The following is a 27541-nucleotide window of genomic DNA, read 5'->3' on the forward strand; positions in this document are numbered from 1 at the left end:
TAAATGTGTTAATTTTTAAAATTTTGTAATAATAACTTTTTTCTTTTAACTTTTATGTTTTTTTGAAAATTTTCATGATTTTTTTTATATTTACAGATTGAAAATGCACAGAGAACGTGTTTGAAACGTTTCGTTTGAATAAACTATGGCCTTGCTGATGTGTTTTATGGACCCTGCTGTATGCTTATATATATATATATATATATATATATATATATATATATATATATATATATATATATATACACACATATATATATACATATATATATATGTGTGTGTGTGTATTTATCGACCAGACTTCCTTTAATCTACAACGCACAGAGAGAGAGAGAGAGAGAGAGAGAGAGAGAGAGAGAGAGAGCGGGGAAGAAGGGGGGCTAATGGGAAGTTTTGACAGAGAAGTAATGGAATTTTTACTTGTGTATTTTCAGAAATTGATATTCTAAACGTGATTAACTTTTCCCTAGTTAAGTTTGAATAAGGCGGAAAGGAGATCAAAAACTGGTCAAGAGAAGGTACGATAATGGTATTTTGTTTCCTAATAGTACGTTTTCAACGTCCCAAAGAGAAAACGTTTCCGTTTTCTTCGTCACATTGCAGAATTATACGAGTGAAATTATATTGTTACTCTGCTTTCTTCCTGAGCTTCTCATCAACCGTCTTTAGCTCTTCCCGCTCTCTCTCTCTCTAGTTCACCTTCTCTATTCCCCGGGCTCCTCTGCTTCTTCTTCTTTTTCGTTTTCTTCTTTTGGTACTAGTGCTCTCGGGCAAGGCTCCCTTTTCTTCTCTTCTCAAGTTCTCATCAACCGTCTTTAACTTTTCCCTTTTTCTCTTCTCCTCTCTCCTTGTTCCTTTCCCCCTCCCCCTCTTCTTCTTCTTCTTCTTCTTCTTCTTCTTCTTCTGTCGTCGTACCAGTGCTCCGCTCGGGGCAGACGTCCAACTCTTCAGAACAGCATTTCATTGGCCGTAGTATGAGTCACAGCTCTCCGATTACACCATTATTATTATCCCCGACACCACACCACAACCTGAGATGTACCTAGCGAGTGCATCGTCTGCCCCTCTGACTCCCAGAATTTAGCCTTATTCTTCTGCTTTTCCTCATTTTCTTTAATGTTCCCTTTAAAATGAGTATTTAACGTACTTGTAGTTACAATGATGTACTAGCCACGAGCATTCAACTCTAGTTTCATGTGCGGCGTTCATCGGTCTAATTTTTCTCATTAACGATCTCTGTGGTTTATTATTAAGATTATTATAGTTAGCTTTTATCCTCTGCTTGGCATATATATATATATATATATCCCTGTATAGTGATGTGCACTGGCCATTAGTATTATGGTAGCGTGATATGTGTGGTTTATCGGTCTAATATTTTTTTTTTCTGATTAGGTTACCAGAGGTTCACTCTGTGATCTTTGTGGGTTACAATAACGCTTCTTATTCTTAAATTTAAGTATATCATATGAAGCAAGAAATCTGAATGTGTTATTTTATGTCTGTTTGAATTAATACTATGCACATCAACGCCTGTATGAACTGATACCACATATCGCAGCCGTCTATTTGAACTAAAACTGTAAATCTCAAGTGCGTGTATGCACTAATGCTTATTTATAAATCGTCTTCATTGCCATTAGTTTTCATGGGTTTACTTTGCAAGATGGAGACGATCTCGTAGTATTAATTTACGCTGCGGCCAACACTATTTCGACTACGTGAGGTGCAGTGGGAGACTTCTTAGTCTAGGGATATTTCCGTTGATGAACTACGGCGATCGAATCCCGTAGAGTTGATTCGTCGTGGTTTTGACGACAGCTTTTGAGTAACTGCAATGAAATTTATAGTATTCTATGCATTGATCAGTGAATCGGAGACGCCAGACGGTCTGGTAAGGAATGTAATTGTACCAGGAAACCATTGAACCATGACGGTTGGCCGCCTTTTTAATTTTTCCTTCAGGGCAATTGTACTACAATACAACCACAACCACCGCCATTTGCGAACAAATAAAGGCGCAAGTATATTTAATCGCTAAATCATTGTGCGACAACTTTAAAAGTAGTACAGTAAGAAACCGATGTTTTTGTACAAGTTTAAGGAATAGGAACATTCAGGGGGGTAACTGGTTCCCAAAAAATTGTTGGGGGGCCAATGGGATGGGTGGCGAGCAAAGCGATCCTGCTCAGCTGGGGGGTGTGGGGCGGCCGCTGTAAGCCCCCCCCCCCCCCCGCCCCCCCCCCCAATTTTTTAATCTTGAGCTCTTTTTAGGGGCACTGTAAGGCCTGCAAGGGCAGGTAAACTAAATAATATGGGTGGTTTAACATAAGCATCTGTTTTTAAGGGGTAACAATTACATTTTCCTTGCTCTGTCTTCGTAGGAGCGTGATATTTAACCATAATATTTTTTTGAGGCGGGGGAGGGACAGAGTATACTGTGTCCCCCCCTAACTCAAACTTTGGGGGGACACGTCCCCCCCCCCCCCCTCCTGGAGTTATGCCCCTGGGAACATTGAAGATATGCCCTGGACTAAGATCCAGAGTACAGGATATCAGTCATGTCGACAGTGGTTCAATATCTCTAGAACTATTCTTTCAGGTTTCCTGCCTAATGAAATGAGATCACTCCAAACCTACTGGTTATAGTTTTGCATTGCTCATTTTAACAACGATATTGCGTTTCAATCTTCCCCCAAGCCGGAATAATTAAGGGAAGAGGCTTACCAAAAACAGCGACCCCGACTAGGGAGTAAAATGAAAAGGCTAAGGAAGAATACGATATATTTTTTTTAGTGTAAAGCAAATATATAATATTATTTAGCTTGCAAATGAAATGAACATCGAAATCAAGTGCGTTTTATTGTCTTCGTACTCGAGAAAAGAAGTTCCACTGGCGGTCTCACAGAGCGAATTCAATTATTTGTGAATCTGATTCCGATACTTAATAATTTACGCCAAAGAAATTTGATCATTTTCCATCAAGTAGCAGTAATTCACTTTCATCATTTTCATCATTTTTATCAAATCATCTCCATTGGCGATTTTCTCAGAGGAACCCAGTGATTTTAGAACTGAATTCATCTCGTATATTTAAAGAGAAATAATAGAGTTATTTGAATTTACGAAGGAGATAGATTTTAATTGATAATACGAGCTGCAATTTCCATTCGTCCTGAGTTGATTGTGACCACCTGAATGGAAAGGGAGTTGATAATGACGGGGTTGACCGAAGGAAATTGAAAGATAATGAATAAAAAGCAGAAAGAAACTCATTGAGTAAAAAAATGGTATTTCGGAAATTTAAGGGTTGACCCTTGTCCCTGTGACCTTGAAAAGACAGGAGGTGACTGGGTTGGTTTTCTCCAAATTTGTGATCGTGAACTGGCTGGTCATTGGTAGTTAAAGAAACAGGAGAAATTTGAGAGATTATCCCTAAGTCATACATTATTTTTCACATTGAATATTTAAGGATGAAGATTTAGCTGACATGCGCAGGAGAGAGAGAGAGAGAGAGAGAGAGAGAGAGAGAGAGAGAGAGAGGAGTCTTGATATGGCCTTACAAAAAAAATAAAAATTTAAATTTCAAAAAATCGATTTAATTCCAAATTTCCTTCCTTACAGGGGAGAGAGAGGAGAGCGAGAGATAGAGAGATAGAGAGAGAGAGAGAGAGATAGAGGGGGGGGGGGGGGGGGGGGGGTGGGGGGGGGGGGGGGATGGGCCTAATCATCGGCGGGACGAACCAAGATTAGCCAATCGAAGTGACTCGGCCCGATTCCGGAGATAAGTGCCCGTTCAGTAATCTTCACGTCATAACCCCAGCGATTGCCCAGAGATGGAAAATTGAATGAAAATTACCAACTCGAGAGTTAAAAAAAAAAAAGTAAATAAATAAAATAAAAATAATAATAAAATCATGAAACGAGAAATTAAGAAGATCGAAACGAAATTAGATTTTATGGATGCAATCATAAAACACGACCCACACACACACACACACACACAAAGTTCATCCGAGAACTCAATTTCGACTCGAGCTCGAAGCATCAAGATGGATGAAACTGCATTCGGTATTCCATCGTCTACGGATGTTAGGATGATAAACGACCTATTAATGATTTCCCCTCGGGATGATGATGAAGAAGAAGAAGAAGAAGAAGGAGAAGCTGAGAAATTACTTTATTATTGAAAGTAATTTGCGAGACGGCCCTCTCGATAACCAGTGGCTGCCGAACCGCGCCGGAATCGAATTCAATTATGTTGATTACACCACACCTCGGCTGGTGGTGAGGCGTGGGCATGATGGTAATGGGTGATGAATGAGAAGGGGGGCGGGGAGGGGGGGTAGGTGATGAAGACCCCCTGCCGCCCTCCTCGAAGGAAATAGATACTGGACAATAAGGATGAGTGACCTTTCGAAACGGTTATACACTCCAAATTTAGCAGTTTGTGCTATTGTGACCTATTACGCCAAGCTCAGTTACAACCTTTTTTCACCAGGTTATAGTGATCTATCCGAGCTTACGCCAGGAAAGGTAATAAAATCAGTAAGGGTGAGAGGAAGACGTTACCAAATATTCGAAAATGAAAATGATCGCAGAAAAATACTGACTGAGATATGATCACGCTTAGGTGTCGAAGCCATTCATGTTCAGCTGAACTGTTACAATACATTGATAATCGTCTGCTGTTGTTATCAATTATTATTAATTATAATGATTAATTCTTGCTAATAATTGTAAATAATTATTATTAATTGTAATTAATTATTATTAATTGTAAGTAGTTATTATTAATTGTAATTCATTTTTACTAATTGTAATTAACTATTATTTGTTGTAATTAATTATTATTAATAGTAATTAACTTTCATTTGTTGTAATTGATTATTAATTGTAATGGTAAGAAATTCACAATATCTCGATAAGCTGTTACGTTAGAAAAATCCACAATTACAAAAATAAATTGCATTAATATCCTTGATAGTACAATATATTTATGTAATTGTGGATTTTTATTACATAATAATTGTAATATGATACCGGGAAAAGTTACTTCCCGATTATAGCTAAGTTGCAGTAGGCATTTCCTCAGTATAACACACTCCAATATATTTTTGTTACTTCAGTTGTCACAATGTATGAAATTGGCAGTGACCGTTGCCATGTTTTTCTTTGGAGCCTCCCTTTGTCTCTGGAAACGCTTGGATGCTGAAAAGATTCATTATAATTGAGACACATGTACTTAAGATTGATGTTCATATGTGATTATTATTAAGATATACATAAGAGAGATATTGATGTGCCAATGCTTTGTGAGAAAATGTTTTCTCTTCAGCGTTCATCGAAGAAAATGTTTTCACTTCAGCGTACATCGAAGAAAATGTTTTCTCTTCAGCGTTCATCGAAGAAAATGTTATCTCTTCAGCGTTCATCGAAGAAAATGTTATCTCTTCAGCGTTCATCGAAGAAAATGTTATCTCTTCAGCGTTCATCGAAGAAAATGTTTTCTCTTCAGCGTTCATAGAAGAAAATGTTATCTCTTCAGAGTTCATCGAAAGAAAATTGTTTTCTCGTCAGCGTTCATCGAAGAAAATGTTTATCTCTTCAGCGTTCATCGGAAGGAAAATGTTATCTCTTCCAGCGGTTCATTCGAAGAAAATGGTTTTCTCTTCAGCGTTCATAGAAGAAAATGTTATCTCTTCAGCGTTCATCGAAGAAATTGTTATCTATTCAGTGTTCATCGCAGAAAATGTTATCTCTTCAGCGTTCATCGAAGAAAATGTTTTCACTTCAGCGTACATCGAAGGCTGCTACTAAAAGAGAGGTTTTAAAATGAATGATGAAAAATGGCGCCTTTGCATGAGTTCCCCATGATCGGAATGCAGCAGTACGTATAGCTGGTTCACTTAAGGTAGATTCTTGGATGAGCCATATGCTTACGAGACATTTGTTTGGCGGCCGCTGATTGGCTGGTACTGGGAGATTGGCAGCTCCCGGCCCATCAGCGGCCGCCAAACAAACGTCTCGTAGGCATAGGGCTCACCCAAGAATCTACCTTAAGTGAACCAGCTATAGTCTTGAATGCAACATCCTTCTGACCCGAATACACATATTAAATATTATCAATAATTATTTTGAATACGTTTTTTGTTAAAGTTATTGTTATGTCGCTCATAATGAATTGATTTAGGATACTTATCAAGGTACATAAAACATATTTTACGTGATGACTCGTGCAACAAAGGCATTTCTAAGAAAAATTCATCCCTTAGATCCATAAGTTCACTCGTCATACATGAATACACAGATAATTCTTAAGCTCTTTGATCCACCTGACATCTCCCCAGTGGGACACCTTGTTTAGGTGGGGGGGGGGGGGGGGAGATTTTGGGCGGCGAGGTGGGGTCGGTGGGGCCAAAAACGAAAGCATTGCACCAGCAGGGTCTAGAATGCATAAACCACGAGATAAGTAACCGGAAATATATATATAAGGTTTATATTTATACAAGTGGCCATCACAAAACACATTATACTGGGCAAAGATTTTATTAGGCCAACAATAGGATGTATCCAAAGCTTACCATCCTTACCCAATCCTAGCCCCGGGTACCGGGTCTTTACCTGACTAGAGGGTGAGGTAATCCTGCAAGGGTAGAGGCAAAAGGATATATCCTCACCTTTACCTTCCCCAATTTAATCTAACCAGATCCCCCAGGTCCTTACCTGGGTCTCTTAACTCCCCCTCCCCACCCCATCATACCCTATCCTGCCATAAATCATAAAGATGAAATTCTGGAATTGTTCTCAACCTAACCTGACATACAGAGAACTAACTAACAAGGGAGCGCCCCTGTCTCTCCGTTAGTAAATCCAGTTCTAAATGCAGTAATTTACGTTTTTTTTTTATCTTTAGGACTATTATTTCTTCATAAAGTGTTGCTTTCGGTCTGGTGCATTCAGTCCAGGATATAGTGCATTCAGAGTTTGCATGCGTGCATTGAGGCAATGGTTCATTCAGTCAGACTGAAGGTTTTTCAATGTTTAGACCTTGGGACAAAATCGAAGTAGTTCGTGAACTTTGTTTCATGACAAGACTTCCTATAAAACATTTTAGAAAAGACCCCTTTTGAGAGAGAGAGAGAGAGAGAGAGAGAGAGAGAGAGAGAGAGAGAGAGAGAGAGAGAGAGAGAGAGAGAGAGAGCTTCGGTGTTGAATAGATTGAAGTGTTAATAGAAGTGTTAAAACTACCGGGGCAGATTTCTAATTGCATTCGTATAATTCCCGTCTTCCTACTTCTTTACATATTCCAGTTGTGATTTTTGTCTTCTGCGTCAATTAGCGGTTCTCTTCCATCATTTTTCTTTTCCCTTCTTCAAAACAAAAAACTCCTCCTCCACTTGGAGGCGAATCAGACGCCAATTACCGGCGCGGTGGTGGTGGCTCCAAGTCATTGAATTGCAAAATTAAAAGTTGCACTTTGCAATTACACGAAGCCTGTGATAATATTTCCCCCTCCGGCCATGTATATAATTCCATGTTATGCATTATAAATTTTCTTATTTTATATATCAGTCTTTTTATTTTATTCTGGACCTGATGTCGAGCAATTTAATTCTAGAGTTTAAATCTGATACCTGGCAAGGTTCTTCCCTGAGATACCTAAGGGCGATTGAATGGATGCATTACACTGAGAAATCTGCCTTATGACCACAATCTGTATTCGTCCGTTTATTTTTTGTTTTAGGCCACTGAGGGCGGCGTTAGGGGTTTAATACGGTTTTTATTGATGACGGCAATGCTCTGCACAACGAACCACCTCGAGTTTAATAAAATAATTAAATTAAGAATGTTAAGTCTATGGTTTCCCCTCTATTCTTTACTTCGCTACTTCTCTTTTCAGCCTGTTATGCTTCATCCTATTTCCTCTTCTCATGAGAATCTGTTATTATTATTTTTAGGAATTCACAGTTTTAAGAATAATTCTACTTACATTTTGGACCTGTTGTTTTCCTGAAAGGATTATCGAGTTGATATTAATTTATTTGTAATGCTGTGCTTCTCGTACTTGTCATTATTATTACTGTTATAGTAACTTTAATGTGTATATATCATACATATATATATGATGTATATAGATATATATATATTTATATATATATATATATATATATATATATATATATATATAATATATATTATATGTATATAGTATGTACATACACGATATATAGTCGAAATATTACGTACACCCCTAAATCTCAGACCAATATCCCTCCATTCTACTTACGTACTGACAGGCAGTTGGCGAAAGAAGCTCGCCCTGGGGCAGTACGACGGGCAAAAACTCTAAGTTCGTTACTAAATTCGTTTTTCTTCTCAGGAAGTAGTAGCACCGGTGTAAAAATACGTACTGTTAAGCATTATATCAAAGGAGGCGTGACAAATAAACTCTAAGGATACAACACGCCCGTTTTCACATTCGAGTGGCATATTTTCCATCTCGCCTGCACTTAGAAGCTTTATATATATATATATATATATATATAATATATCGACTATATATATATAGATTATATAAGTAGATATATATATATATATTATATATATAGTATATATATTATATATATATGTATATTATTGTGGTATGATTGTAATTTTATACTTCATTACTGTGTAAGTTCCCGAATTCTCGCGCAAATAAGCTTTGCATTTTGTATTGTATTGTGATGATTGTAATCTTATGTTTTATGTAACTGTGCAGTTATTTGGATTGATTGACTGTCTAAATGAGATTTTAGGTTACAGGTTAAATTCGATGTAAGGCTGTGTAATTTTAGAATGTTATGGAATGTGAGTGGATAGTTCATGTGTCTCTGGATATATATATATATATATATATATACACACACATATATATATATATAATACATATATATATATGTATTAATATGTATCTATATTGTATAATAGACATATATACCATTACATATATATATATATATATATATATATATATATGTGTGTGTGTGTGTGTGTGTGTGTGTGTGTGTGTGTGTGTGTGTGTGTATGTACATGCATGCGCACGTGGACTTAAACATATAGACCTATGAAAACTATATCGGTACAAAATCTATTGCATACAACCCGACGTTATAAAGTATTTGTCTTTACCGCTAATACTCTACACGTTACTTGTCACAGCTGCCCTTACATTACATACATACACAATACATACATACATACATACATACATACATACATACATACATACATATACCATGCAGTGCCTATGAAAAGAAATACATACATTCATATATCGTTGTGCATACATATCTGAGTTATCTACATTCAAACAAAAGTATTTTTAAGTACAACTTCAAAAACGTTAAAAAAAATTAATAAAAATTAATAAAATTTTTATAATATTTATATATATATATATATATATATATATATATATATATATATATATACATAAAAGTATAACACCCGATTTGAATTAAGCAAGCTATACGATAAGTTCCCTTTTTCCATCCCTCCCTCCCCCCCCCCCCCCCACCCCCCCCCCCCCCGCCCCATAGCTTCCTGCGTTTGTCGCCACGAGATGCTGCATCCATTGGGGGTGGGGCGGCAGCCCGAAATGGCCCCATCTTGGCACCCTCCTCCGCTGCTTGGCACCGCCCCTCGCCCAAATATAGCTGAGGGCCGCTATGGTGCCGCCCCTGGACTCTCGGTCTCTCTCTCTCTCTCTCTCTCTCTCTCTCTCTTCCTCTCTCTCTCTCTCTCAATTCCTCCACGAGTACTGTCGTGAGGGACGACTTTCAGTATTCATACTTACTGCCTTTGAATTATGTATTATGTATGTATGTATGTAGATATAGTATGTATGTATATAAAAATATATATATATATATATATAGAATAAAGAAGAGAGAGAGATGAGAGAGAGAGAGAGAGAGGAGAGAGAGAGAGAGAAGAGAGAGAGAGATATGTATATGTGATGTTATATATATATATATATATAATATATATAACATATATATATATACATACGTATATACAGATATATATATAATATATAAATACATAATGTGCGCGTTGCCATCCTTGAAATTATTACAGGGAATTAATATTTCCCTAATGTCCCACCTCCATTTAATAACAGGATTGTTATTAGAATTGTTATTATTGTCAACTTAATTAAGAGGAGTTTACACATACTTCTCTAAACTATAATAGTTCGAGATAATGGCGACTTTCTATATATGTTTTAATGTTATCCCTTAGACTTTATTGGCATCGAGTCGAATTAATTCATAAAAGCTATTATTATATTTTCCGCCGTTTCTGTCGTTTCCTTCCTCTTTGGCTTCCAAAGCAAATTTTAGTCGTTTTATTTGGGACAAGTGACCTGCTACAAATACTGCCCGCGTCGTCATCTTCTGCTCTGAGCGATGCCAAGTGACCTAAGATACAGACTTTTTTCTTTTTTTAAGATGCTACTAAATAATTCTTACAAGAACAAATATTCTTTATCGAGGAACTTAATATCTGCTGAAAACATCTTGGTATTATTATTATTATTATTATTATTATTATTATTATTATTATTATTATTATTATTATTATTATTATTATTATTATAAGATTGCTACTAAAAATTCTTTAAGAACAAATACTCTCTACGGAGGAACTTAATATTTTTTTGAAAAATATTAAGGTAATATACTATATTCTGTCAGTCAGCTGATGGAATTAGTTATATTAAAAAATACAAATACTCGTGAGTCTTACAATAGAGAAAGTAATCTACAGTTATGTACATGTTTTATCTTTAAACATAAGTATACATATACATAACTGTGAATTTGAATCTTCATTACTTATACCCCAAAAATATCATAGACCGGTAAATGTAATCCCTGGCATCATAATGGTTGATCACCCCCAGTCTTTTTCGCCGATGACTGCTAAGCTCCCTTGCCTGTGAGGTATTTGTTGGTCGAGTCGCGTCCCAGTCTTCTCCGAGATGCAAGAAGGCGTTTTCTCCCGAGAGCCTAGATGATGACGGTAATTATCGTCTTTCCAAGGCTCCCTGAAATAATGGCGTCTTAAATTTATCTTCGTGGTCTATCCAGATATCTCGTGCTAATAGGTGGGATTCGTCAATTCGAAGTCAATTTTAACTTATTGCGTGTCTTTCAATGATATTTCAGTAGAAATTGTTAGTGTATGCTCATATTTATCCAAATATATTTTGTGATGACGTAAAGTAGCCTTTTTATTTGAGAAAATTTTGTACCTTGGCTTTTTTTTCAATTTGTAATGATGCAAAATCATTTTGATAAATGTGTGAATGAGGAATATTTTAAAGACGAAAGGTTTTTGAAAACTGCTTGTAGTTTAAACATTTTAAATATTAGTGAAAAAATTTTATGATCGAATATCTGGATAATATCTTTAGAGCTTGTGAAGGATTTATGCTAGATAATTGAATCTTTCATTTAGTAAACTTGTCTTTTGGGGGAATAAAGTGAAAATGTATATTTTTTTTTAGAATTTCATAACCTCAATGATATTATTGGATATAAGAACAATTGTAAATGATTTATTTACGAGTCTGAAAGAAATCTCAAGGCAGGTTTAGATGTTTGGTGACTTTATTTCGTACAAACTTTGAAGATATATGAATGCTCTTTATATGTTCTTAATTATTTTTGTATATATATGTTGAAATCGTAAATTTGAATCTGGGTTATCTGTTTGATTGATTGTAACGCCTATCATTAGTGATTATTTTCTTTATAATACGAGCAGTTTCATTTTTTTTCTAATCTGCGTATATCAATGTTTTATTTATGCAAATAATTTGTCAGTTACAGTCCTAATTACAACAACAAAAATTATGTAAATAACTCCGTCAATTATCTACAAGTCAGTTATCTACAGTCCTAATTGCAACACACAAAGATTATGTAAATTTATTTGTCAGTTATTAACAGTCTTAATTAAAGCACAAAAATTATGTAAATAACTCGGTCAGTTATTTTGTCCTAATTGCAACACACAAAATTTATGTACATATCTTTGTCAGTTATTTACAGTGTTAATTACAAAAGATAAAAAATTATGTAAATAAGATATTTACAGTCCTCATTACAACAAATAAAAAATATGTAAATGGCTTAGTTAGATATTACAGTCGTGATATAAATTATGTAAATAAATTTTTGAGATATTTACAGACAAAATTACAACAAATTAAGATCAATTAAATAGCTTAGTCAAATATTTACATACCTCATTTTTTCAGAGATTTACAATCCTAATTGCAAGAAATAAGATTTACGTAAATAGCCTTGTCACTTATTTACAGAAAAAAAATTACAACAAATAGAAATGACGTAAATAGTATCGCTATTTAGTCCCGATTACTATAAAAAAAACAACAACAATTCAATCCAAACAATAATATAGGTTCATAATTAAGCCTCCGTTGATTTTTTAGTGACCCGTAAAATATACATTAAATATCTGCTTAGTTATTTTATAATATCTAAATTCTGTATTTTTTATATGTGAAATGCTTACCTATAGTAAAAATCCGAGTGATAATCTCTGTGGATTCCCTTATTGTAGTATATATATATGTATATATATATCTATATATATTATAATATATATATATATATTATATATATATATTTATTATATACATATATATATATTATATACATTATATATATATATATATGTGTGTGGTGTGTGTGTGTGTGTGTGTGTGTGTGTGTGTGTGTGTGTGTGTGTGTGTGTACGCATTAAACTTAATTGAATTTTAAATACAATAATATCATGATATTCTTAATACTGTAGTATAACACACCAAGATCACAATTAAGAGTTATATTTATACAAATAATATTGTCTGTGATCAGAATATATCAGTATACCATATATCTGCCTGTGCGTTTTCTGTCAAGTTGCATCGCCTTAAATTAATGTCTGCGTCGTTCGGATGTACTTGGGGAAGGATGTTAACCTTTCAACTAGATTGCAGTCATTTGTTTCAGCTGTCTGAAGCCAGGGCTTCTGTATCGGTTACCTCAACTCGAACGATTATCAGGAATCTTAATTTATATGACTCATCTCTTCTTTCTGTATTTCCTGTTACCTTCTGTAACTGTTTTAAAATTAACACCATATTCTTTGGAAGTTTGAATTGCAAGTCAGTGACCTTTTTAGTGGGCTTGTTTAATAATAATAATAATAATAATAATAATAATAATAATAATAATAATAATAATAATAATAATAATAATGACACTAGGCACGATCCAAAGATCCCTGAAAAGGAACCTGGAAAAATTAGATGCTGAAGTAGCTCCAGGACTCATGCAGAAGAGTGTGATCCTGGAAACAGCGCACATAGTGAGAAAAGTGATGGACTCTTAAGGAGGCAGGATGCAACCCGGAACCCCGCACTATAAAGCCACCCAGTCGAATAGGATGACTGTGATAGACCAAAAAAATAATAAATAAATAAATAATATAAAATAAAGTACTATGACGTGTTGTAAAGAAAATAGTTCCTATCGAAAGGTTATTATTTGTAAAAGTGCGAATTTACCAGAGTTGGTTAATCAGTTCTTGATAGATCTGAAGTTAATATTATTAATATTATTCTTAATGTAATATCACAGCAGGCTTAATGCGATTATCTGTACATATTATTTAAAGCGGCAGATATCCGACTGCAATGCATGAGATTCATAACTCAAATGTTGATCAAACACATAACAATTTTCCAGCTAGAAAAAGTAGAACATATCGTTCGAGAAACCACAGAAGTAGGCATCACTCAACCGCGCCCTTCTACGCGAGTGCTGGAGATAGTGTCCCCGCAATTGATTGCCAGAGACCCACAGCCGTCACCTTCTAACGAAGATCAATGCTTTCAATTACACCAAAGGTTACAATTAAGATAACTGGCGACCTATTTTTCAGTTTCAATAAGCCTATTAGCATGAGGTAGATAATTCACTCCTGTACGAGGGAGGGAGGGGAACGATGTAGGAACACACACACACACACACACACAGTGTAGATAGTCTAGAGAGGTTTCCAGTAGTACTATTACTACAGCTGCTGCTGCTGATGCTAATTAATAATAATGATAAGTGGAAATTGTCTAGGGAGGTTTCCAGTTGTAGGTACAACCACTACAGCTGCTGCTGCTAATAGTAATAATAATAATAATAATATATAGGTTTTTCTTAGCAATTAACACAGTATTTAAATTCCCCCATCACTCCCTCGGGAAATTCTCCAGTGTTACATCTTCTACATTATTTGCACACATTACTTGGCTAAAAAAAAACAGAAGTAATATCTGTGAGTATACCATTGTGCACGATAAAATCGCGAACATTGTAACTTTTAGGAAGTAATTGTGGGAAAATGATTGTTACCGTTTTTGCGATAGTCCTAAGCTGTTGAAAGTGAGGACAGTGCTGACATTATTGTCATCTTTTTTTCTGTATGAAATGAGAGATGACCAAAAAAATGCGCAATAAGCATCCTGTGTAAAGAAGTATTGAAGGCTTCTTCATATAACTACCGACCGTCTTAATTAAACTCCGTTAGTTTCGATGGTTAAAAACTGAGTTAGCGCACTGAGTAGCGTGCGCTAACAGCACTGATTCGAACAGTTAAGTCAGACTCGGTACCTCTCTACAGTTACTGTAACTTTCAGTTCTTTTTTGGTATCCAAAATGGATAATGTGTGAACGATGTCGGGAAACGTGCAACGAGATTTCTTGAGTGTGATGATGGAATATTACTGATTTGTGTTCATGTTTTATAATGCCAAGTAGGATTATTGTTATGACAAGTGCAATTCTTGGACGTCGTGAATGAGGTGAGGTTTTGTACCGGGTGGAAAAAATCAGTGTATCTAGTTTTCCCACCCCATATTATTCTAACCACCCTACCCTACAATAACCCATACCATCCTTAACTCCCCAGCCCGTATCCCTTCCCCAATATAATAGCTGGTACAATACCCATGACAAATTGAAATGGTAAACAACAAATGAATATAAACTTACAGATAATAAGGTACCCATTTCCCTGCCTAGGTAAGAGGCAATTGTAATTTTATTAGTTCGGCAAACTTTAATTACGTGGCTAGGCATTTATTACTATAGTGTATTCGTAGGTTTATTCGTGGCATGAAGTTAAGATTTCTTAAGCACGGTAGTTTTATATATGATGTCCGTCTGTATATATTGTTTGCCCATGTTTTCAAAATTGCAGTGCAGAATTCCGAGTAAACAGAGACGTGTATGTCTAAGTAGCCTGTTGGCTAACTATTGTATGTGTGACATAAAGTATATAGTAACTTCCCTTAGCACATCAAAAACTGAACATGACTCAACGAAACTTTATTTTATCATAGTTTTCCCGCTATCGGTTTCACAGAAGTTGTCGACACTTCGTAAGGACGTTGAATGATATGAATTTGTATGTATATTTGTCGAGGTTGAATCCATTTAAAACCCTAGGAGGGATTGAGTGAAATCAAGCGTCCCCCGACCTAGAGAGAAGACCGAAGGTTGCATTTTCCTGCAGATAAAAGAAGAACGAACTTGGGGTCTGTTTGTTGTAAGAGGAGAACTTTGTTCTGTGCTTGTTTGAACATATAGTAAGTAGTTGGCCAAGGAGAGGTGGTAGACAGAGACAGGGAGAGGGGGGAGAGGGAGATGTAGGGGGTTTGGCCGGCCCCGGTGGATGGTTCGTGGTCTTTCTATCTATATTAGGGCGACCGCCATGCCTTACCCGGCTTTGGCTATATTTGGTTCACACGTGCCCCGCCCCTTATGTCCAACAGCCTCGGGGGGTAAGGGGGGGGGGTGATCTTCATCATCAGTGGGTGTTAGGGACAGTGAGGGACCTTCTGGGAACCCTGTGAGAGGTCCTTGGAAGCGAATGATTTTCGGGTAAAGCACCTACAGGTAAAGGACCTATATATCCTATAGTTTTCGATTATATAGCAATTTCCATTAGCCCTGCCCGGTGGGGGCGGAATTTAACCGTAGTCAGGTGGTCACATGGGTACCACATCGTTTATTTTGAGGGAAGGCTGGTTTAATGGTTATTTCTAGATTGCTAAGGATGTACTCGTATTTCAGTGCATATCTGCTTTTGCTATAGACATGTGCAGAAAAAAACAAAAAAACAAATAAAAAACTCCAATAATGATATGAACATATACAAATACACAGACGAAGGTGCCACTTCGTGAATTTAAAGAGGTATCGCGGTGATTTTGAGCTCAGATGCCATGACTACGAGGCTACAGAAATAGATTACAGAATTATCTAAGCGTTGGGTTTAAAGTTCGATATATAAATTATACACACACACACACGTGTAAGCGTGTCTGTGTATATTTGTAACCACATGTCGAACTATCGCGATTTAAATGAGTGAGACCGTGCTGTTAAGAAATCAGGTTTTAAATATAAATGTATAGTCTATAAGTAAGAGTACATACCAGGATCCTGGTACGCACTAGATTACACAGCTGAGATTCGTCTTGTCCTTACACTTCAGGTTGTGTATTTTGTAGTATATTGCCTTTTCATTGGCGATTCTCTTGCGAGTTGTTGTGGTGGTCTGGTTTGTTTCTGTCTTTGAGGGGCCCTTAATGCTCGCAGTCAAAACATGTTTGGCTTTTGTTTTGAGTTATTAATTAGTCCCTCTAGCTTTTCTCTATTCTTCATGAGGACACTGTCTTTTCAAGAGGCTAAAAATGGTTTTATTTTTTATTTTATATTTTTTTGAGGGGGTCATATTGAGGTGCTTTTTTATTAATTTATAACGAAATTTACGTTTGTGCATTTTGTTAAGAACTTAAGATTGACGCTAACGACTTCGAAACTGTTGTTGTTCAAAGAAACTTGGACGTAAGCCATTGGAACCTTAGAAGATTATAAGATTTGAGGGGGAAGGATTTGAAGAACAATCGTTTGTGTAATAAAAGCTCCCAATAATCATGTTATTTGGGAAGGTGACAAAATCGTGCATTATTAAAGTTGCTCCTAAACACTGGACTATGATTGTCCGATTAACACTCATTGAAAGAGTAATGATTAGGGAAACAAAAAGTTCTGTTAACCTAAAAGAAAGAACCATTTAGTACTAACAGTGCCTTAAGTTTCAAACTTTTTGTATTTCTAAACTATTTAGTTTTATAGTACGGTCTTTGGCTTATTATCTACGTGTCACCTGCTCAGAGGTGCTAGTACTAAACTATATACAGTGGTACTAAACAGTGTATGGTAAATCGTTTATTAATATAATTTGTCGACCACACAATATACAAAGGGGTGTATGAAATACTTTGATCCCCGAGGGGATAGTGCAAAACGTGGCGTCACAAAGAGCTTCCGCCATGTTTAGTCCTAGCAAGGTCTAGAGAATATAGGGCACCTCGGAGAAGGTGACGCGTAGATAACATGCAAAGTAGCATCGAGTCTGTTACATCCAGAATTTTTAAAATTTAATATGTCAGTCGAAATCGGGAAACGTACGAAGTTGGCAGATAACTACAAAACAAAATTGTCTTTTGTTGGATAAACATGCCACATTTAAGTGTAATTTGTGTCTTATTACCTCTTTTTCACGTAATTAGATATCCGCAGTACAAATGGGTTGTAAGGAAAACAAGATTTTGTCTTTTTAATAACTTTATCCGGATTTATTCATCTCTTGATTACTTTTCCTTTATTATCATACATATACCACGTAGGAGGACGGTATTTGGTCTAGTAGCTTATCAGAAATGTGTGAGGAATGCGAGAAGTTAAGAGGGCGTTTTGGTTATAACAGTTGCATACATAGTATATAGTAAAAACTGTCTTGCAGATTCTGCATTTATGAAGTGTCATGTTCAGTTTTAAGGCAGTTATAGTTGCATTTACGTAGTACGGTACTTCAGAACTATTTCGAGTTGACAAAAGCAGTATTCTTTTCACTTTTATATTTATATATATTTTCAAAAGTACATCGTGCATCTACATCCATCGCCTTCTTTGCAGGACCTAGTACGAGAGGAATATCTCGGAGGGGGCTCCTCGAGTGCTTCGGATTCCTCATCGCCTCCGACGCCTTCGGATACACCTACCCCAACTCCGGCGGGAGTTGGTGTGGGAGGACAACCTGCTCATGCCATAGTCAGCCAGGCCCTGCCAGTCCATCTACCGCCTGGGATAGTCTTAGCGCCTTCTGTCGCAGGTAATTTGTTGAATATTCCCTTTACGCTCTCTGGAAACCTTTGTTTTACATTAACCCTTTGACCAGAGCTCATTACAACAGTGTATTTGCGTTTGTCTAATGATGTTTGAACTAAAATCTAGACCTAACCTAAGAAAAAATAAATAAGTAAAAAATACTAAAATGCTTATCGGAGGAATAATGTGTGTCATGCATGCGTTTCAAAATCAAATTCATTCTGCGTTAATGTAATATCAACCACGATGGAAAACTTAGTAGACCCAGTATAATCGAGTACCGTAGTGTGATGTAATCACCATCGCTCCCGGGGACACACTGTTTTCACTCCGTAAGAAATCAATAGGGCCGAATTTGAAAGGGACAGTAAATCGTTAATAGAGGTGTGTTAGCATTGCGACCCATATATTTTGATTAAGAAAAATAAAAATTTATACGTGAGCATGTAAAAAATACTTGATCTTCAAACAATTTCTTACGGAGCGAAAACAGCCAGGTGGCCCAGCACGTGACGCTCGACGTCACGGCGGCTACGGTCTTCTGTTTCACGTTTAGCATTTGCCAATTACATCATCATCGTCGTCAGGGGAAGGAAAGGCAGATCGATTGTTGTTCTACAATATAACTGAAGCAAACTTCCCAAAAGAAATGTTGAGCTTATCTACAATCGCATTTCAAGTCAACTAATAGACTTACGTTGATTTTGGCAAATATCTAGAACATCAGTAAGATTGCTTGTACGCTTTTGTAATAAAAAGGGTTCCTAAGTTTTTACATGCACTTTGAGCGGATAAACGGTGTGAGATAAATGTGGTTTCGCAGATTTATTTGTTCATTCTTGACGCCCTTAAATTAATTTTCCTTTTCATTAGCAATAGCTGTTTGTTTTTCGAGGCTTTTGTTTTCTTTACAGTGTTAGATAGGGTTTATGATTATGCTAGGTCATGCACTTGCAGTCCAAATGTTCTCGTATATGGGGACATACCGTACATTCTCCCCTGCTCCTAGGATCTCCAGGAATTGGTTAAATTCTGTATATTTTGAGTATTTTGTATATAATATACTTTTTACATTGAACTTGTGTAACTAGATATTTTATCAGGACCTAACGTCAAGTCAAACAATGAGAGCACACACTTCAGATCAATTGAAAAATTGCGAAGATTATCTGGCAAATAGCAGTTCAGAGCAGTACTAGCCTGAGTAAGGAAGATAGCAAAAGTAAATATTTTAAATAGCTTAATCTGATATTGCCATTCATTTGTGTGTGTGTGCAGATACTTAATGTAAAGTAAGGCAAGAATCTGTTATAGTTATTGATAATGCAAAGGTATGTATACACTTGGGACCTTTGAAGATGACATTTTTGTGTATTAGTAGTTGGTTTTCCTTATGTTGTGATTTTTAATAAATTTAAGTTTTATGGTAATGACACTCTCAGACTGGCAGTGAGAAATCTCCACATTCCCTTAAAACAGCAACTAAATCAAATTAATCTAATCTAACATTAACATTGATTATTTTTATCAGTATTAAAGTAGGGTATATAGAACAGGACTGTGACAGGTATCTAACATAGTCTATACAAGTTTTAAAAAAATAAAGCCAATTCTCTCAAGCTCAATTAATGGGTCTTATTGCTTGCATAAGTAATCTAGACACTTCCCAACATAAGACCTGGTTAGATTCTTTCCCATCAGGTGTAGATTTGAATTTGTCAGTCTTGAACTGAATAACAAATATGTCAGTTCTTCCATTTATGGAGTACCCGTAATGACACATTGGGAAATCTCCTTTTCACGCATTATTAGTTTAAACTATAATTGCATTTATTCTTCAGTTAATTTTCTTTATTTACTTTGTTGTGCACTGCCTTGGCTGACATACTTTTTTAGCCTTTTACTGTACCTTCATTCATTCCCACTTCCTATTTTATACTTGGAGCCCAATGGAGTCCAAACCTTTAAATACTGCTCCAGAGTGTAGGTTTGAGAATTTCCCTCAACGCCACCATTAAATGATCCCAGTACTTTGCCTCATTTGCTTTCTGGGTCTGATCAAAAACTAATTTGAAGAGTAATTAATTTCGTTGACATCCTGCAGGAGCCTATTAGCGTATACTGATTACCTTATTTTTTTCCCCTTGGTGGAGGGCTGACAGTTTATGATCACTTCAGTGAAAGGTTAACCAAAGGCTGGAACAAAATGCTGTGGAGTCACAGGTGTGTCTTGGCTTAATTGACCAACTATCCAATAAGTATGACAAGCCCTACAAAAGCTGGCACAACATCCTTTTGTCAGAAATAGAGAATTTTTTTTAAATTTTGGGGAATTCTCTTAAGACACTCAAGATTAACAGTATATGCTTCAGTCAAGGAAAGTTTCAAAAGTTTCAATTAGCTTTACTTGGAATGTATAACAGGAATGTCATAGTGATGAATAGGCTTCCAAAATATCTCTTTTAAGTGCTGCTTATTGAGTGGTAGGGAGGTGAGATGGATAAGTCAAGTTGGATTGTGTGTGTTGTGTTTGCTTCAGGAGGGAAGGACATTATTTACAGTACTGTTTATTTCTCACTGACAGTGTGTTGCTTGGCATCAATAATATAATTATTACATTTCTGAATACATTTCACTAAATCATTTCAAATACTAACTAATGTACCTGAAGCCCATGTGGGCCTGGTTGTTTTGAAGAATTTTACAGTTTTAAAAGTATCACTTGTAGTGTCATTTCTTCTGCTAGACATATATGTACAGTACTATGTTTAATGGAAATGTTTTATTGAATAAGTATCTTGCAATAACAGAATTGGTCAACACAGTCACTTATTATGTTTGTTTTGACTGGTACCAGATTCCAGTAATATACTGCTTGGCATACTCCCCAAATGGTATAAGAAAATAAAATTGCAAACTACCTGCACATATTTATTATGTAAATTATCAGTACATGTGTAGGAAAATTGGTGTACTATAGTACACAGTACTGTGATCATAAGGGATGTACATGGTGAAATTGCTCTGCATTGCACTTTGATATACTACGAGAAAAATCATTATCATAGCACACCCTCATTAGATGCCAAAGGTTAAAGATAACAAGAATCATATAGGATGGACAGTTCGTAATGCATTATTAAGAGAACTTGTGGTGCTGTTCATGTAAGCAGTCAGAAATGATAGTGAGTTGATATGGGACACACTGAATCATTATCCACTAAGCACTAGCCTTTTTGTACATTTTTCCAGTCAGGCAATTGTGAATAGTATCAGTTATCATAGTTACACTGGGGAAATAATGCTTTCAGTTTTCAAGAACGGCCTGTGTCGTCTTCATATTAAGGAGTGCTTTTCTTCTTTACAATATACACAATACCTTTGCATATTTTTGCCATAAGATTTGACCCTACAAGTGAATGGACATATCTAGCTAACTTACAGTGTGAGCCGTAAAGAATAGTACCCTACTAATTAAGAGTTGCTTGTGTTGTGATGGTGGTTCCCTACTGTAGGCTTACAACATGTGACCCTAGCTGCAGTTGTAAACCGGCCCCATGTCACTACTGTTACTGCTGTTGGTACAGCTCCATCAGCAACTGTTACTTCAAAAACCTCCTCTACTAACACTGCAACTACCCTGTCAGGTTAGTATTTAAACTGATCTTTTGCAGATTTTTCTTTGAATAAGTACAGTATACAGTGACTGTTTATTTATTATGTTTTTTTTTAACAGTTTGACACATGGATAAGTAATTTTAATAAGGATGAAGATTTTGAACTATTTAAATGAGAGTAAAATCATCAATAGAACATTGCAATGAAGACTGAAATTAAAGTAGCCAAAAAGTTTTATTTATATGCCCTAGGGTATTAAAGATAGTTTTGCCTTTCATTCTTGAGTCACTCTTAGCCTTTACATCTTTGTATATTTGGTGCTTTTTATTTCCAGCCTTGCAATCTTCAGTATGTAGATCCTCCTCCTACTTTAAAAATGATTAGTCTCGTTAGTGTCTCAGTTCTTGTTGGTTGCCTTTCAGAGTTTAAAGACCATGACAAACTGAACTTTTCAGTCTGCAGTAGAAAACATCTTAGCAGAAATGACTATACTTGATTTATGAAAATTTGGCTCTAAAGCCAAGCTATGGGACACCTTTAGCCATTCAGTAATTAAGACTGTATATTATTATTAATAGGTGTTAGTTTTTCCAGACCTCTGAGTCTCAAGTAGACTCTTCTCGGGCTGGTGATTAAGACAAGAGGAGTTGGAGTGGTTGTACAAAAAGATGGAAGGAAGAAAGCAGGAATGGAGGCAAATTACTAGACAAGGTGCAGCTAGGGGCTTAAGTGATACTGCAAACAATCTTTAGTAATGCTAGTTTACCACATTAGGTGCACGGATGGGGAGAAGTTATTGATATTCTTTTTGTGGTGTTCTTTAATACAAGCTTTTATTATATTATTTATTTCTGTATCAATTTAGTAAATATTTCAAAATGGCAGTATACTACTTTCAATGCACTTCTAATGTCACAATACAATAAATAATCCTGAAAAGTTTTTGTCCTGGAGTTGAGGGTTTAGTCAAATTTTTTAAGTTAATTGTTTTCAGTTGATTTACTTGCAGCTCATGTAAAGGTGTACTATTTGACATATCCGAGGAAAGTATTCTAAACAACATGCCACATCAGAAAAAAAAATTTAGAACACATTTGTTCATTAAATGGATCCTTTTAAGTTCTTAAAACAATATTCCAGGGGGAAGTATGATGGTTGGTGGCACTGGAGGCTCTGTGATGTATGCAGCACCTGGTGGTGTGGTATATGCTGCCTCTCAGAATTCATTACCTGAAGGTAGTACACCAGTTCTTCTCAACCTTCCCCATGGGCTACAGGTAGCACATGACCAAAGTAAGTAGTATACTATACTGATTAAGCTGACTAATTTTATTTGTTACTTGAGCAGTTATTCAAAAGTCATCACCTTTCTTTTCAGATAATTTTGTATTGGTATCTTTCTTCATTTTGTATTAGTATCTTTTTTTTTTTCTTCTTTTTGTATTGGTATCTTTTTTCATTGTTAGCCAATTTACAGCAACCTTCAAAACATGTCTAGATAGTATAATGTAAAACAGGATTAAGTGCCAGAAAATTAGATGCAAGTCAGTACACGAGTACTAAGTTGAGTGTCTCATTTCTGGGTTAATGTATTTGTGTATATATTGCCTTTTATATTGTATACTATGAAAAATTGTGGCATTACAATGCATACTGTTATTTTACTTTACTGTACCATAATGCCTGATGTTTTGCTTTGTTTTTTCATGTCCATTGATTATAATATTTGATAAGCTTTTCAGAAGTTGATGTAATAAATTGAAACACTTGAATTATCAAGCAACAAGCTGTACTTCTTCAGATTTTCTACTCCAAATGTGTCTGAGTGCAAATGGCTGGAGCTGCAGCTGGTGCAGTGTTTTAAGATTATGAAAGTGTTTTGGGTGCAGGCTTATGCTATGTAAGAATTTACCATTTAACCCCTCTAACATATCATAGTTTCACTTTTTGATAGCTTTTGTACCTTACGAGCAGGGCAAGTTATCATTGTAGTAATTTCATAAACAATGTTTTAAGTTACTACTCCTTTACGAGTTAACATAATCTCCCAGTGCAGAAATGAATTTTCATAACTGGGTAATTCTTGTCTAGCAAAGATAATATTCCAAAGGGATTGGGATAGGCTTATGAAAAACCTTTGGTCTCGAGGATGCACAGTAAATTTCAGCAGCTTATTTTAGGAAACAATTGCCTCTTAAATGTCAGGAAATATGGCGTGTAAGGTCATGAAGCTTTAGTGGTGTCTCGATGATTATTCTTTCTCCTCTTCCTTGTTGTCCTCCTCCTTTTCTTCTGCCTCTTCATCAGATCTGCACAAGTGTAGAAGAATGCCAAAAAGGCTCTCTACTAGAATATTAATTCTTCTCGTAAACATTGTTCTTTTGTTGGGAGAGAGGGCAATCACAGCACCAATTAACTCATGGAGACAGGCAGTATGCTGTTGACTAATCTCTATCGCATGGACCCACTCTTGCTCGGTCATGATGGGTGACTCCATTAATTCCTTGTCTAAAGTCCTCATCTACACACCCTTCTTGGGCGAGTTGGATCAGCAAAAATTCCTTTTTTCATGTTTCTTCAGAAGTACACAGCGGTCAACCAGATGCATTCCAAGGAAGATGGATGTATGGTAGACAAGTTCATTCACTAAGGTCGGTCTTGGCGACAATTGGTCTTGATACCTTGTTGCTTCAAAGAATAGTTCAATCTAGGAAGATGGTTTAGTCTGTCTTTCAATCTTGACACAACAAAGCTGTTGCTGTTTGGCTCTATCTTTACGGACTGTGGTCATAACAGACATCAACCATAGGTTCTCGGACTAGTTTCAACCATATATCCTCCGACTGATTTCCTTGGGTTGTGTGGTGGCTGCTCAACAGTCATGTAGATCAGCCCAGCTCTTGAGGGCAGGAAGAATCTCGCCTAAGGTGTACGGCTGCAAAAGAGGGTGTGTGGGTGGGACTGGCCTCCTACCTTCTCAAAACTGTCATGTGCTGGACAGGCATGCCTATAATATATAGCTCTTCTTAAAGGTGAAAAGGTGAGTTTACAATAGGCTTCACAGAGTGCTACATACATAAGACTCATCACCAACTCCTCCCAAATCCTTGTTAGCCCCACCTACTGGATTGCTCATTAGGACTCACACCACACCACTAAGTAACTCGGCAAGCTTGATGGCTGAAGACCCAGACAATCCGCTGACGACGATCAGCTGTCATCCAGTTCGCCATTATACTGTAATCGCCGTGGTGGAAGTGAGAAGAGATCCATTGTTTGATTGAGTATTATCAGCATCATCCATGTTTATGGAATGTAAGATTATCATATAAAAATAGAGAAGTACGTGGCTGTTGTGGAAAATCATGCTACTGGTCACAGCACTCGCGTAGTGTAGAAGCAATCAACATTGTGCAACATGTTACGCCACCCATGTGGGCGGGCATATGCTGTCAGAGATGACAACCTTTAGATGCAACTCTTACCCTCTCTCAAGCAAGGGGTGAGAGGGAATGACAAAGTACAGACCTGTTGGTTATATTCAGCTTTATTGTCCCCAACAATATGGGTTCATTCTACAGGTAAAGTGAATATACCTGCCAACTGTATGGAGGGGATTCCTCCCCTTCCATCAGCAGCCAACTACCAATATCCACCCTGTTAAACAGCTAGCTCCAGCTTGCACTGAAAGTACATAAATCCCATATGTAAATACCTCAGGTTTACAAGTTATGATGAATACCAGTTACTTTATTTTATGTAATTTTATGCATTATTAAACAGTTTAGTGCATTAACTGATGTCCAACATTTTCATATGAAAAAATAAGCTCACTGAGGAACTTTGTTGCTCCTCAAATCTCAATCTTTAGTATTAGAGTATTACTAGAAGTAGAGACTTGCGATTTGTGTATGATAATTATATCAAACAAATGAAAGAGCTGAAATTAATTTGAGAATTAAATCCAGTATAAGAAATTTTACCTGTGAAATAAACGAATGTAGCGTTCTAAATTCTTCTATTTTCAGATGGCAGCACCACAGGATCTCTAGTCACCCTCCCCATGGCTTTAACATCAGCTGCTTTACATCAGTCTGCCGCAGCAGCAGCAGTGGTATCTGCAGCTTCAGCAGCAGCAGCAGCTGCAAATTTGAACAATAATAATAGTAACAGCAACAATACTAATAGTCAGGCATTACCAACAGATCTGTCAATGCATATTAAGAGAGAAAAGAGAAGCTAAGATTAGTAAAACCTAGTTGCTTTTGCAGTTATAAGTGCCTTTTTTATGTAAAAACAAAATAACTGGTGGTACTAACATTTCTATATTTAAAAGTATTTTATAATGCAGTGCAGTTTTAAGACTATACAACCCTGTATACTGTTATAAAAGTCCTTACCCCCCTCTCTCTTTTATATTATATAAAATTAGTTTGTTCTATGACTCCTACTCATCAGTGTCGTAACTTTAGTGATTATTAATCATTATTTTATTGTTTCAGTAATTCATTCATGTTTTCAAATATAATCTTATTACTAAATGTCTTAATATTTGTTGGTAATCTGAAAGAAATCTATCTGATCTTGAGCTTGCATCTCTTAAGATAAGTATTTTATGGAGCAAACTACTGTAATCATAACCTTACATACAAGCATTAACTTGAAATATTAATTATTACCATAATTACAGTATACATGTGTGCATAGATATATGGGCTGAGGATGATTACTGCACTTTTTAAATGGCAATACTAAGCTTATAGTGTGCAAATGGTATCTTATCTAGTAAATTATGAACGGATTAAACATGCATACCCACAACCAAATTTATTAACTTGGGCTTTTGAAATCAGGCTATGAACTGGAAGACGAATGCATTTTTGTCTTCAAAACACTATGTTGGAGAGTTAACTGTTTATATAGTAATTTAAATAAAATATTACTGATCTTTGTCTGTTCTACTAACTTGAAATACTGTAGAAATTCCTAACAATTACCCGTAGGTCTAAATTGGAACACTGAACAGTGTCAAGTTTATTGTAGAGGAATCACAATATGTTATACTTTCAGACTAGATTGATATACTAGTAGCAAATTACCAGAGTACTATACTGTAACTTATTGAACAGATTACTCATGATTCAGACTGTGAAAGTCTGAAAATATAGGAGTCCAAAGAATTGGTGTTAAGGAAGCTGAGTGTTCAGAATATTATTTACTGTATTTTTTATATGAGTAACTTACCAGATAATTACTTAGCTTATAGCTTCCACTTACACAGCAGTTCAGGATTCAAAAAATGCGGTAGCGTTCTTTTGTTTTTGTGTAGGTAATGATCCTGCCTACCTCTGGGGAGGAATAGGTACAACGTAGCTAAAGAGCTCAATTTATTTCTGCCTGTCAATGATATTACATGGTTGTTCCACAGTCTCATATTTCATGGTTCACCAGGTGGTTGTGTTATCTTCATTTGATGACTTATTCAGTTCCTTTGGTGGTGCCCTTTTCATCAGCTTAGTTAGCTTCCTGATTTTGAATACTGACTGTGACTTATCAATTTCATTAAAATGTCAGATTCTAGTTTGTCTAGTATCAGATATTGTAGTTTCAATGAATTTGTCAGATTA

General features: G+C 36.1%; 1 protein-coding gene across 2 annotated transcripts in view; it reads left to right on the plus strand.

Moving 5' to 3' along the window:
• The window catches only part of LOC135210096 (serum response factor-like), a 454183-nt gene extending 427321 nt beyond the window's left edge, over positions 1 to 26862 (plus strand). Inside the window, exons 3-6 of one of the 2 annotated variants that reach the window (XM_064242897.1) lie at positions 18105 to 18300; positions 21812 to 21943; positions 23055 to 23207; positions 25943 to 26862. In XM_064242897.1, the coding sequence (XP_064098967.1) occupies positions 18105 to 18300; positions 21812 to 21943; positions 23055 to 23207; positions 25943 to 26157 (696 nt within the window). In that variant the 3' untranslated portion in view covers positions 26158 to 26862. The remainder of the gene's footprint in view (positions 1 to 18104; positions 18301 to 21811; positions 21944 to 23054; positions 23208 to 25942) is intronic. The other variant, XM_064242898.1, reaches the window with a different exon arrangement.
• Positions 26863 to 27541: the final 679 nt, after the last annotated feature.

This window comes from Macrobrachium nipponense, chromosome 39, assembly GCF_015104395.2.
Source record: "Macrobrachium nipponense isolate FS-2020 chromosome 39, ASM1510439v2, whole genome shotgun sequence".
In the NCBI taxonomy this organism is placed as follows: Eukaryota; Metazoa; Arthropoda; class Malacostraca; order Decapoda; family Palaemonidae; genus Macrobrachium; species Macrobrachium nipponense.